Source organism: Onychomys torridus, chromosome 17, assembly GCF_903995425.1.
Source record: "Onychomys torridus chromosome 17, mOncTor1.1, whole genome shotgun sequence".
Lineage (NCBI taxonomy): Eukaryota > Metazoa > Chordata > Mammalia > Rodentia > Cricetidae > Onychomys > Onychomys torridus.
The window spans coordinates 63,853,579-63,868,140 of NC_050459.1; the positions used below are offsets into that span (position 1 = coordinate 63,853,579).

At 48.0% G+C, this 14,562-nt stretch overlaps 1 protein-coding gene across 4 annotated transcripts in view; it reads right to left on the reverse strand.

The window, feature by feature from the left end:
• Pbx4 (PBX homeobox 4) overlaps positions 1-14,562 on the reverse strand; it is a 39,921-nt gene that overhangs the window by 13,386 nt on the left and 11,973 nt on the right. For all 4 annotated transcript variants that reach the window (XM_036166923.1, XM_036166925.1, XM_036166924.1 and 1 more), the window contains exon 2: positions 5,338-5,411. In XM_036166923.1, the coding sequence (XP_036022816.1) occupies positions 5,338-5,411 (74 nt within the window). The remainder of the gene's footprint in view (positions 1-5,337; positions 5,412-14,562) is intronic.

The following is a 14,562-nucleotide window of genomic DNA, read 5'->3' on the forward strand; positions in this document are numbered from 1 at the left end:
CAGCACCATGGGGTGCCCACAAATACTCCTGAGATCTATGTTCTGAGAGTCGCCGAAAGCAGTGATGCCCCAACAGCAATGGCATGTCCAAGGGCCCATAACTATCTCCAGGGGTTCTCTGGACACAGATGGTAAAGCTGGGCTGAGGGGAGAATGTGAGGTGAGAACCTTCTGGCAGTAGGAAGATAACCTTCAGTAGGTCACAGGCCAGCTCTAAGGGCTCCCACTACCCACATCAACGTGAGTGACATCCTTGGCTGACCCTGACACAGCAGGACTGAGACACTGAGTGTGAGACCAAAATGAGCCATCTTAGAAAGAAGACCAAAATGCTTTACCCTAAAACTAAGGCCTAAGATTTCTCCCTTTTGGAATAGGCCATGAGTTACTGAAACCAGTCAGTCCAGATTCCAAAACCAGGAAGTGTAAAAGTACAGAGTCACGAGGTAATGACTGCCGGACTATGGAATGTCCTCTCCCTGGTTTCCAGGGTAACTGACCACAGAAATGTCCCCACCTGAGGGCAGCCAGTGAGAAATGGTGGCGGGCAACCACCCCTTAGAAGTAAGATTAAGCCATGATTTCTAGAAAGCCCCTAGAAGCGAGCCAATCAGAATTGTACCCATACTATCACCCCTAAATGATGTAATCTTGTGGTTTTTGCCTTTAAAAACTGAGCTTGCAGAGAGGTGGGCACTTCCTCCAGCCTCCTCTGTGTTGGATGTATTGGACAAAGTCCCTGCCTAGGCTTGTATTGCTTTTGGTTATCCCAAATTAAACCTTGCTTTTGCATTCCTGCATGCTCATCTTTGGTGGTCTTTCTGGGGGGTCAAGATCTGGGCACAACACTGAGCTGTCTGGAGGCCACAGAGCAATGAGTCAGTAACCTACTCTCAAATGGCTCTGGAGCAAATGCCCCCACCTTGCTTCAAGGACAGCTCTTTCAGATGGGGTTGTGCCAGCTCTAACCCTCAATGAAGAGAGACCATTACAAAAAGCTGGTCAAATGCTGAGAATGCCAATTGAGGTGTGCCCAGCTCCAGCTGATGCACAACCCTACACTGAAGAACAAGGGGCAGACTGTAAGAGCCAGGAAACTAGGAAGTCTCTTGTAGAATGTGTCTCCTACAAATGACAGGGAAGCCACACCCATGAAACCTTGATAGTATGGCTGCTTAAACAGGACCTGAATAAGGACTACACCAATAGATGTGCTAACATGATCAGAGAAATCTCACAGGATCCCAACCCAAGATGAAGAACTTCCTGTCAATCTCAACACTCAGGAGGCAGAGGCAGGCGGATCTCTGCGAGTTCGAGGCCAGCCTGGTCTATAGAGCGAGATCCAGGACAGGCACCAAAACTATACAGAGAAACCCTGTCTCGAAAAGACAGAATTGTCTCTCCCTTCTCTCTCTTTTAAAAAAAAAATATTTATTTGTTTATTATGTATACAGTGTTCTATCTGCATGTATGCCTGCAGGCCAGAAGAGGACACCAGATCTCACTACAGATGATTCTGAGCCACCATGTGGTTGCTGGGAATTGAACTCAGTACCTCTGGAAGAGCTGAGTCACCTCTCCAGTCCTGTCTCCCCTTTCTCTTCTCCTCTTTTCTTCTTTTTATTTTATGGGAGAAGGTCTCAGTATGTAGCCTTAGCTGATCTAGACTCATACTATCAAAGCTGGCCTTAGACTCACAGAGATCTGCCTGCCTCTGCCTCCCAAGTGCTGGGACTAAAGGCGTGTGCCACCACTGCTTGGCTTGGACCAGTCTGTTGTGTCTGAGCATAAATTCCCAGCTGGTAGTGCTGATTTGGGAGGTGGGAGACATGAGGAAGTATAGCCAGCTGCTTCACGTTCCCTCTCTACAGCCCAGAGTTGCTGCTGCTGCTACCGAGCTCCTCCCATGACAGGCGGCATCCCTTAGCCCAGGGGCCACAGCAAACCCTTCCTCTCCATGTTGCTTTAGCAGGCGCTTCTGTCACAGCAGCAAGAGAATGAACTAGACCAGCACAGCACATGTGAGGAGGGCCTGGGTCCCTCCTGGCACTGCTGAGAACAAGGCAAAACCAAAAAGAGCAGGGACTCTGGAGAGATCCTGTGCACCCCTGGATCACGGCACTGTTCCCAAAGGTTAAGGTGGGCACACATATGCATCTGTCAGAGGAGCAGATACACAAAATGTGCTCCACACACACAATGGAGCATGGGGCTGTATCTCAGTCAGTGGAGTACACCTGGCACCTGAGCACTGGGGATGTAAAGGCAGGAGGATCAGAAGTTCAAGGCCAGCTTCACCTATATAGTTTGAGACTAGCCTGGGATAAGAGATTCTGTCTCAAATAAAACAAGAAAGAAAAAGCACACAGTAGAATACCATTCAGCCTCTCTCTCAATAAGTATGAAATTAGGGCATAAGCTACAATCAATATACTTGAAGCCTTCCCCTCCACGAAACAGACAGATGCAAAGGTCCCTGCAGTGCATAGTCCCTCGAAGGAAAGTGCCTACAGCCATCAGACTGATGGAAGCAGATATCTCAGCACTCACAAGATTAAGGCAAGAGGATCAAGATTTGAGGTTTGTACTGGAGAGATGGCTTAGTGGTTAAGAGCACTGACTGCTTTTCCTGAGAATCCTGGTTCAATTCCCAGCACCCACATGGCAGCTCACAACTGTCTGTAACTCTAAGATCTGACATCCTCACACAGACATACAGGAAGGCAAAACACCAATGCACATAAAATAAATTATTTTTTAAAAGTTTGAGGTTCTGGTTTTTGAGACAGGGTCTCACTCTGTAGCCTTGGAAGTCCAGAAACTCACTATGTAGACCAGGCTGGCCTTGAACTCAAGAGCTATGCCTGCCTCTCCTGAGTGCTGGGATTAAAGGTGTGAGTCACCATGCCTAGCTTTACAAGGTCTTGTAAGAAAGGCCAGGTTCACCTTGAGTTTGCAATCTCCTGCTTCAGCTTCCTGAACTGACGATATGACTATGCTGCCAAGCTTGGCTTTTTCTTTGTATGTGTGTGTGTGTGTGTGCAGTGGATGTAGGTGTGCAATGTGTGTAGATACACCTTCGTGTGTGTGTGTGTGTGTGTGTGTGTGTGTGTGTGTGTGTGTGTGTGTGTGTGTGTAGGTCCATGGATGGCATCGATGCTGTTCTTGATTTCCATGTGTGCCAGTGTTTTACCTGCATGCATGTTGGTGCACATGAGTCTGCCTGCTTGCAAGGTGAGAAGGCGGCGGCTTCATATCCCTGGAACTGGAGTCACAGACGGCTGTGAACCACCACATGGGGGCTGGGAATTGAACCCAGGTCCTCTGTAACCACTGAGCCATCTCTGCAGCCCATCCCCTTATATACTGGGCCATCTCCCCAGCCCCTCTTCCTTACACAGAGTTAAGGCCTGTCACTTGAACCCAGAAGTCACTGATCTGACTAGTCCGGACAGGCAGCTTGACCCTGGACCCTATCGTATTAGGATTACAGGCAGCTACCAGGCCCAGCTCCATTTACAAAACTCTGGGAATCTCCACTCTAGTCCTCATGCTTGAAGGTCGGATGACTTAACCACCAAGCTATGTCCTCAAGCACACCTCTCTCCCATTGCTTGTTTCTCTTTTGAGACAGGGTCTCATGTTTTCCAGACTGGCCTAGACCCTGAGCTGTAATTTCTGCCCCCCTCTCTCCTTCAGGTGCTGGGGCTCTTCCCTTCTTATTATTGTTAATGTTTAAATTTCATTTTTAACTGTGCTCCTTTATCTGTAAGATGGGGGCACGTGCCACAACACATACATGGAGACCAGAGTCAGCTCTCTTCTACCACGTGGGTCCTGGGACAGAACTCAGGTCAGTCACAGTGAGTGGCAAGTGCCTTTATCTACTGAGCTATTGGGCTAGCCCATGCCACCCCTTCCTTCCTTCCTTCCTTCCTTCCTTCCTTCCTTCCTTCCTTCCTTTCTTTTTTTAAAATAATATAAATCTTTATTGATCTTTGGGAATTTCACATCATGCACCCCAATCCCGCTCACCTTCTAGTCCCTCCATCTTCCCCTCTCCCCTGCAGCATCCTCCTGTAAAGAAGCTCCCACCAAATCAATTATCCACAAAACAAACGAAAAACCACCCTGGTCCTCCATCTTTCCAACACCTCTTCATTCATCCTAGTGGCATTGGGAGCTGCAGTGTATCACACAGTGTACCCTTTTGTCCAATCAGCCCCACCCACAAAATGTTCATTGCAATGAGGCATTCATCTAGCTCAAGGCCTCTAGCACACTGTCATCACTGGACCCTCCCCAGAATTCCTCTCGGATGTCCAGTTCCTTCAGGAACTCCAGCAGGTCATAGACAATAGAGTGGCCCAACCCAAGGCCCAGGATGTAGGTCTAGGAGGTAACTGAACTGGTCCATCTGGGCTATTGGGACCATCCCTCTCAGGTGAGAGGCACAGCCAGCTCTCCTAGGCCCATGCCATCATGGCCAGCTCTCCCACATCCATGGTGACAGGTAAGGCCATCTCTCCAGAGTTCAGGGGTGGAGGGGCAGTTCTCCTGCTGCAGTGACCAGTGAGGGGCAGGACCAGCTCTTCCAGGGCCAATAAAGGGTGTAGCTGGCTCAGCATGGCCCTTAGATTTCAACATGCATGGTTCCTATGGTCCCCTGTGGCAATAGGGCCATGGTCATGATCACAGACCCCAGCTTCAGCAGGACCACAGGCCCAGACATGGCCCTATTGGCAGCAAAGGCCATCCAGATCAGGATGGCCCCAGCGGCAGCAAGGTCTTGGACACCAACATGGTCTCGGGTGGCTGTCCAGACCCTGGCATCTGCACAGCCTTTGGTGGCAACAGGAGTCAGACATCAACTCAGTCCCTGGCTGCTGCTGGGCCATGGACCCAGACATGGACCTATGCAGCAGTCTGGGTCTGGACAATACCATGGCCCCATGTACCCTTCTTTTTTAATGTCTTTTTAAAGTTTTTATTTTGATGTGTGTTAGTGTTTTTGTCTGCATGTATGTCTATGTGAGGGTGTTGGATCCCCTGGAATTAGAGTTACAGACAGTTGTGAGCTGTCATGTGGGTGCTGGGAATTGAACCCAGGTCCTCTGGGAAAGCAGTCAGTGCTCTTAACCACTGAGCCATCTCTCCAGCCCCCCACCCCCTTCTTAAACACAAGAGGCAGAAGACTTCCAGGGACTACCTTGGACACTTGGATTAGAATAAAATTCTGCTGTTTGAATTTTAAAAGTTGGCAGAACAGTGGGTTGTGAGGGCTGACAGGTGCAGTGCATGAGGTGGGAGCTGGGCAGTCTTAGAATTGCCTACCTGTGCTTCCCTTGATCTCACAGAGCACACTGAAGAGAGCAGACTTCATCCGATGGCAGTTGAGGGCATGCTTTCTGAAAGAGGCAGCAGAAGCATGGTGAGAAAGTTAGCTCACAGGGAACAGGCCTCCTTCCCAAGAAACCAGGCCCGACCAGCCAATGGTGACACTGGTCACGCCCTGGAAAGACAGGGTGAAATAGGCCACATCACTTTGATTCGTGCAAAATCAAAACAGGAGTGTGCAATCTGTGATGGTGAACTTTGACTACATCAAAAAATGTTCAGAGCTGGGCATGATTGTATGAGCCTTTGATCCCAGCATTCTGGAAGCAAAGCCTGGTAGATCTCCTAGTTTACAGCCTGCCTAGCCTGCATAGAGAGTTCCAAGCTAGCCAGGGCTACAACAACAGAAATGTTAGGAGTGGTTTTCTGTGAGTTTGATGCCAGCACAGTTGACAGTTGAATTCAAGCAAGCCAGGGCTGCATAGTGAGACCTTGTTCTAACAAAACTGGGAAGAAATGCCATGGTGCACACCTGTCATCCCAGGACCAAGGAGTTCAAAGCCAGTCTATATGTATATATATTTGAGTTTGAGCTAGCCTGGGATCCATGAGATCCATGAGATCTTGCCCCAAAGTAAAGACTCCACAGAAAACAGGACAGCAGAGATGTCTTGGCAGGTAAAGGCCATTGTTGGACAGCCTCAGGGCGACCCCTAGGAACCATGCTGAAAGAAGAGAACGGGCTGCTGCACGTTGTCCTCTGTCATCTACACTGTGCACTGTGTGCCCACTCTTGTGCGTACACACAGAGAGAGTAATAAAGTGAACACACACACACACACACACAAGGGGATGCTGAGAAGGCTCACTGGGTAAGAGTGTCTGCTGATGACCTGAGTTCAATCCCTAGAACTCACATGATGGCAGAAGTGGCTATCCTAAGTTCACCTCCACAGGAGCACCCACCCACCCACACAAAGTAAATGTCCTTTAAAGACCACAGAAAGGAAACAAAAAACAAAAACGAGAGAAAAAATACCCAGGGGATTAGAGAAGCAGGCTAGGTGTGCCCCTGATGGCATTTCCAGAGGTGACATGATCACGCAGCCTCTGGTGGGAACCACACAGGACATCGACAGTGGTGCTGGGAGGTGTCAGTTGTAGGAGGGAGGAAGTCCTGGGACAGGAGGTCCCTGGTGCTAAGTGCCAACCTGACACTTTGCTTCCAGCTCCGCTTCCAGGACCACTGTACCCTGTCAAGTCCTCTCTGTCATGGCAGACACTTCTGCGCCAAGTACATCTTCTCTCCCTTAGGTTGCTTACATCAGGCATTTCCTCAGAGCCTTTAGAAAACTAACTAATACACAGTGGGCCACCAGATCTGCGGGCTTGGCCTCCATGCGTCACACCAACCAAGGAGGCAGAGGTGAGGCTCGGTAGGAATGCCTGTCCAGCACGCACCAGGTCTTGGGTCCTAGCCCCAGCAAACAAACTAACAAACTAACCAAACCAATTTCAATCTTGGATGGAAAACAATAAAAAGTAATCTAGTTTTCTAAAAGGCCACACAGGCTTTTCCTTCCCATCATTTTTTCTCTTTAATTTGTGTGTGTGGTGTTTTGCCTGCAGGTATGCCCGTGTACTATGTGCATGCCTAGTGCCTATGGAGACCAGAGGGTGTTGATCCCCTGAAACTAGATTAGAGATGGTTGTGAGATACCATGCAGGTGCTGGGAATCGAATCTGAGTCCTCTGGAAGAGTGGCCACTGGAAAGTGAACCATCTTTCCAGGCTGCATCAGCATTCTTGAATAACACACAGGATATAACTAGTAAATGGGGTAATAGCTTTTACAGAGCAGGAGAGATGGGTCAGTGGGTAAAGGCACTTGCCATCAAGCTTAATGACCTGAGTCCTGTCCCCAGGACACAGGTAGAAGGAAGGGGAGAAGTGACTCCTGGAAGCTCTTCTCTGACCTCTACACAAGTGAGTAGAGGTCATTTAAAAATGAACAAAAACTGCTTACAACACACCTGCCCAGCTTCATACAGCACCCTCCAGGATGTGCAGGTTCCACACACATGTTCTAGAGCTCATAAGGAACCTAGTACCTGTGCCTTTGCCTCTGCTACATTGGGGCGGTCAGTCCTGGAACCCGCTCTGTTTGGATACTGAAGGATGCTTTACAAATGTTTTCAAAACATTTTCCTTTCTTCATGGAAACTTGCATACTGCCAACAGCTCCTCAAGAAGACTAACTTCAGAGCTGGAGAGTTGGTTCAGTAATTAAAAGCACTAGCTGCTCTTTCAGAGGACCTGGGTTCAGTTCCCAGCATGGACACAGCAGTTCACAACTGTCTGTAACGCCATTCCCAGGGGACATGCCATTCTCATGCAGACATGCAGGCAATATACCACATAAAAATAAATCTCTTAAAAAATAAAAATACCAACATCAGAGCTTGCAAAAGACTTGGGTCCAATTCTCAACATCCACATGGAGGTTCACCACCTCATTAGGCACCAGACATTCATGTGGTGCAAGACATTCATACACACAAAATTATAAAACAGATCTAAAAACTTATTTAAAAAGGAAAATAGAACACCAACTTCAAGGTCAGAAAATCTGTAAGCTACACTCACCTGCCTTTGCCTAGTGGTCTGCCCAGGGCACAGGCATGAACAGGATGTAGCCCAGGGCTCTCCCGCACTGGGAAAACCCCTACATTGAGCTTCAGTCCTTTTACTTATTTTCAGCTTGAGACGGCATCTTGCTAAATTGCCCAGGCTGGCTTTGAACTCCTGACTCATCTCTCTCAGTCCCCTACCTGCCTGGGGTTAGGGGCATGCACCATCACAGCCAGTCTGAAATAAATTTTAAAAATGTATTTTGTGGGCTGGATGTGGTAGTACACACCTATAAACCCAGCACTCAGGCAACAGGCAGAGGCAGGTAGATAGATCTCTGTAAGTTCAAGGCCAACCTGGTCTACATAGTGAGCCCCAAGACAATTATGTTTACAAAGAGACCCTGTCTCAGAAACAAACAAACAAAAAAAGATAGTAGTGATTATGCTTTGGAGGCTAGACTTTAGGAAGGAAGAGCCAGGGGACTCACCATAGAGGCCACCAAGCCTGAACAGGACTGAGCTGCAGCTAGCTTGGGGTCTCAGCATAACATAACAACAGGCCTTTAATTTGGGGAGTAGATATGAAGGACCTTCATGTAAAGTGGTGAAAGATTTTTGGGGAACAGAAAACGCCAAAGCAACCAGCATTTCTTGTCTGGGTTCTGCATGGATGTCGGACCTGGATCAGAGACTGCACAGGCACAGATGCAGGCTTCCTCAGCTAACAGGTGCCGCCCCTGGGCACGCAGGCAGGCCAGCACCTGGAGGCTGGAGCAGCACTAGCAGAGGGCGGGGCAATCACTGGCCTGGAGATCTGAGGAAGTTTCCATAGCAGATGGGGGACCCAGTCTGAAGAAGCTCAGAGACTTTCAGAAGTCACGTGAAAGGCAGTGGGTGCTGACACGTGAGGTGTAGGCAGCTGGGGTTCTATGTTTTATGAGGCCTGGGCAAGCTGGGGCCAGAGCCAAACTTCCTTCCATAAGCACATCAGCTACTCCAAAATTCTCCCCAACAACTCTCATCTCGCACACCACCAAGGCTTTCCCTGTCCTCAGTCACCATGTTCCAGGTCCTAGACAAATAGAGACATGCCCTATGACCCAGAGTAGAGCAGGTATCAACCCTCCTGCTCCAGGATGGCTCAAACTGGCCTGCCCAGCCCATCCAGTTCATTCTGGAGAAATCCTACCAAAGGTCTGGGCCCCTGCCTAGACAGACAGACACACACACATGCACAACACACCTATGGTCATGGCTGTGTATGGTATGGTGTGCACCTCCTCTTGGGAGCAGTGAGCAAATTTTTTTTTCAAAAGTGAGTGTCTCCATGTGTATCACCCTGCCACACTTAATTCAAACAAATCTGTTTCATATCCAGTCAGGATGGACCTGAAGAGATGGCTCAGTAGCTAAGAGCCTGGACCACTCTTGTAGAGGACAACAGAAGTTTGGTTGCCAGCACTCATGTTGGGCGACTCACAAGGGAGCAAAGACTCATGCTTGCTTGTATACACCCCACAGAGACAGGACACACATATGCACATAAATACACAATAAAATAAAATCTCTCTCTCTCTCTCTCTCTCTCTCTCTCTCTCTCTCTCTCTCTCTCTCTAGTGTTTTTGTAGACAAGGTTTCTCTATGTTGCCCTGGCTGTCTTGGAACTTGTTCTGTAGCCCAGGCTAGCCTCAAACTCAAAGATCCACCTGCCTCTGCTTTCGAGTGCTGGGATTAAAGGTGTGAGCCACCAACACCCAGCAATAAAATAAAACTTTTTTCCTCCCTGAGACAGGGTTTCTCTGTGTAACTGCTCTAGCTGTCCTGGAACTCCCTCTGTAAACCAGGCTGCTTCCTGAGTGTTGGGGTTAAAGGCATTTCACACTATTGCAAGGCTTAAAATAAATCTTTATAAAGAATATGCAGCTGGGCACACACCTTTAATCCCAGCACTCAGAAGGGAGAGGCAGGTGGATCTCTGTGAGTTTGTGGCCAGCCTGGTCTACAGACTGAGTTCTAGGACAGTCAGGACTTCATACAAAGACTGTCTCAAAAACCAAAACCAAAACCAATCCAGCCAAGGATAGTCATGAGTGGTGTGTGCTGCTGCTGCTGTTGCTGTGTGTGTGTGTAACATGATAAATTTTTTAAAGATGGGTTTTTGTTTGTTTGTTTGTTTGTATTTTGAGGCAGGGTTTCTTTGTGTGTAGCCCTGGCTGTCCTGGAACTCACTTTGTAGACCAGGCTACCCTTGGAACTCACAGAGATCCACTTGCCTCTGCCTCTTGACTGCTGGAATTAAAGTTATGTACCACTGGCAAGATGAGTCTTGCGTGTTTGTGTGTGTATGCACATGCGCACATGTGCGCACATTCCCATCGTGTTCAAGTACACACAGGTGTCTTGCCTGTATGTATATCTATCTGTATGAGAAAGTCAGATCCCCTGGAACTGGAGTTACAGATAGCTGTGATCTGCCGTGTGTGTGCTGGGAATTAAACCCACGTCCTCTGGAAGAGCAGCCAGTACTCAACCACTGACCTATCTGTCTAGCCCCAGGATGGGTCTTTTTTTTTTTTAAATAAATATTTTTGATTAATTTTATGTGTATGAATGTTTTCCCTGCATATATCTGTGCACCGTGTGTGTGCCTGGTGCCCACAGAAGTCAGAAGAGGGCTTCAGAACTGGAGTTATGGAAGGCTGTGAACCCCCATTTGGATGCTGAGAATTGAACCTGGGCTCTCTGCAAGAGCAACAAATGCTCGCAACTGCTAAGCCATCTCTCTAACACATTCCTCTTTTTTTTTGTTTTGTTTTGTTTTGTTTTTCGAGACAGGGTTTCTCTGTAGCTTTGGAGCCTGTCCTGGACTAGCTCTGTAGACCAGGCTGGCCTCGAACTCACAGAGATCCACCTGCCTCTGCCTCCCAAGTGCTGGGATTACAGGTATGTGTCACCACCGCCCAACCACACTCCTCTTTTTAAAACAGTGTAGCCCAGGTTGACCTTGAATACACTCAATAGCTGAGGATGACTTTGAAATTCTGATACTCAGGCCTCCACAGGATGAAGGACTAAAATTCAGGCAAGTACTGTATTAGCACTTGGCCTCCAGCCTCTGAGAGACTGCAGACAGGATCTGAGTCATATCCCTATTCCCTCACTGGAGGATTTTGGGCAAGGGCTATACCTCTGAGCCACACCCTCAGCCTTTCACTAGGGAATTCTAAGCCCATGCCTATCACTGGGCCATGTTCCAAGCAGTTGTCTACAGATCACTAGACCATAGTCTAGTGAGGCTGACCTGTGAGTCCAGAGTGTTACCAGTAGGGATGACATCATTTACTTGCCAAACCCTAAGGTAAGCATGCCTGAGTCACACTGTCTCCTTGACTCCAAGCAGAACCTCTGACTCAAAATGTGGCTATCATATTATCTCATCCTTCACTTAGCTGATGAGAATCCAGGTGCCTTGCCTGAGAGAAGCACAGCAGGGAGCACTGAATGGCATCCAGGAGCTAAGGGCTGAGGGTCAGAGACCTCCACAACAGCAGGGGCTGAACTGTCAATAACTGTGAGAATAAGAGAACAAAGTAGGAACACCCCAGGCCACGGCTTCTGGACAGCTTCTGAGACCCTGTGCCCAGACTCCTAACACAACAGAGCTCTGAGATCACAAATGTGTGGTTTATTCTTTTATCACTTATTATTTTAATCTGGAGGACTGGGACGATGACTCAGAGATAAGAGCACTAACTGCTCTTCCAGAGGATCCAGGTTCGGTTCCCAGTACCCACATGGTGCATACAACCATCTGTGACTCCAGTTCCAGAGGATCCAGCACTTCTGGCTTCTTCAGGCACCACGCACACATTTGGTAAACAGACATGTATACAGGCAAAACACCTATACACATTAAAACAAATAATAAAAATTTAAAGCCAGGAAGTGGTAGCACACACCTTTAATCCCAGCACTTGGGAGGCAGAGACAAGTGGATCTGTGATTTTGAGGCCAGCCTGGTTCTGGAAATACAGAGTGAGTTCCAGGACAGCCAGGGCTACACAGAGAAACCCTGCCTTGAAAAACAAAAACAAACAAAAAAGTATAAAGAGGTTTCATTTTTGTGTCTTTTGAAATAGGATATCTTTCTTTATCTCAGGTTTTCCTAGAGCTCACAGCAATCCCCCTGTCTCAGCCTCCAAAGTGCTGGGGTATCAGGTGTATGTCACCACACCTGGGTATTAACTTATTATCATCTTTTTGTGGTCCTGGGATGTAATAATGACAGCTTACATGCATGGCATGTCCATGTACAATGCCCCGAGCTCTGTTCCTAGCATCACAGACAAACAAACAAAGAGGCATCTCTGGAGACTGGATGGTGTGGAGGATGGATGACCAGCTACCTTTCTTCTGATCCAGTGAAGATCCCTAAGTAAGGTCAGGGTATTTTTGGAAGGACTTCTGAGTCAGGTTTGGTGGAAAAAGCCTTTCATCCTGACACTTGGGATGGCTGAGGCAGAGGATCAGGAACTCAAGGACAACTTCAGCTACATCTTGAGGTCCAGGTTGGCCCAGGCTATGTGAGCCCCTGCCTCAACAAAGCAACAATAAAAGTTGGGGAGATGGTTCAATGGATGGGAGTATTTGCTGTGCAAATTTGAAGACCTGAGTTTGAATTCCCAGCACCCACTTAAAAATCCAGGCATGGGGGCTGGAGAGATAGATGGCCTGGTGGTTAAGAATGTTTGCTGCTCTTCCAAGACCTGAGCTTGGCTCCCAGCACCCCCACCAGATAGCTTATAACTGTCTAAACTCCAGTCCAGGAAATCTAATACTGTTATAGCCATCCATGGGTACATACACATGGCATACGTTCACACAAACAGACATACATACACATAAATAAAAATACATAAAAAACAAAAAACAAAAACCCCAGGCATGGCTACACAGCTCAGAGCTGAAGGTCAGATGTGGGCAGACTGGGAGCTCAATGGCCATCCAGTTGAACCAAAAAGGACAACTTCAGGTTCAGTGAGAGACCCTGTCTACAAGGAATAAAGTAGAGTGATAATGAAAGACGCCTGTCCTTCCTACACACAGACAGACAGACAGACAGACACACACACACACACACACACACACACACACACACAAAACCATGTCTTCTGTCCTCACTTAGCAACTTCAGTGGGACAGCAGCTGAGGCAGGTGGTCTTCCCCAACTGTCCCCTCTGAAGGGCGTTAATGCTCTATGGAACCACTTCATAAAACCAACCATTTGTGCTCTGCCTGCCTGCATGCAGCCTGCAGAGTGGTGCTGACTTCCCTTGACTGACTATTTTCAGGCCACATCCCTTTCCCACCCCATTTCTTTCTTTCTTTCTTTTTCTTTCTTTCTTTTTTTTTTTCAAGACAGGGTTTCTCTGTTTAGTCCTGGCTGTCCTGGAACTCACTTGGTAGACCAGACTGGCCTGGAACTTAGAGATCCGCCTGGCTCTGCTTTCTGAGTGCTGGGATCAAAGGCGTGTGCCACTGCTGCTACCACCACCACCTGGCCCCACCCCATTTCTAATTGCCTTTAGAGTCAGGCTCCCCTTGGGCACACACCACAAAGTTTCCTTTAGGGGAACATCTGACTCCAGCCCCTCTGATGTCCCACAGCATACTCCTCTTTAAGAACAAACAATGGCTTTGGGGACCAAGGCAGCATGAGAAGGGACATGGGAAGATGGATATGTGCTTTGAAGCCTGTGGGACGGTCTGATGTCCTGGCATTTGATCATGTCTAAGTACCTCTAAGAGAGAAGTGAGGCAAGGCTTCAGTGACAACTGCTGGTAAGGAGTCGGAGGAGAGAGATAGCTCAGTTGACTCAGCACTTGCCTTGCAACAATCCCAGAACACACTAGAAAGAAAAGAAGGGATAAAGGAAACTTCAAATCCCAAATTCTGCTCCTCAGGTTTGTATTAATAAGATCCTCTCATATAAAGTTATCTGACTCTAGAAAATTCCAAATGTATGCTGAGCCGAGCCTTCTCTGAATGATTGAGTGCTCACAGACATGCATCTGTGCACACATACATCTGCTCACAGACGTGCATCTGTGCACATATACATCTGCTCACAGGCATGCCTCTGTGCACACATACATCTGCTCACAGACATGCATCTGTGCACACATATATCTGCACACATTGTCCCCCATACACACCACACTGTTCCATGAGCACTAAAGCCAAAGCTGCATCGTGACAGTGACAACATGGGTCTTGAAGGACACTCTACACATCTCCCTTTAGTAACCACAAGACAACTCTGGCAGGAGCTTGCTGCCGACCTGACTTCCTGACTTCAATCCCGAGGACCCTCATGGTGGAAGGGGAGAACTACTGTAAGCTACCCTCTGACCTCCACCCACCCACTCACAGACAATAAACAAGTCAAAAGTTTACAAAACTGATCTGTCTCACAGATGCCACAAAGAGTGAGGTATCCTAGGGTCTACATTTAAAAACAAATCAATGTCGGGGCCTAGAAAGATGACTCAATGGCTTTAGAACACTGGCTGCTCTTGCAGCTCACAA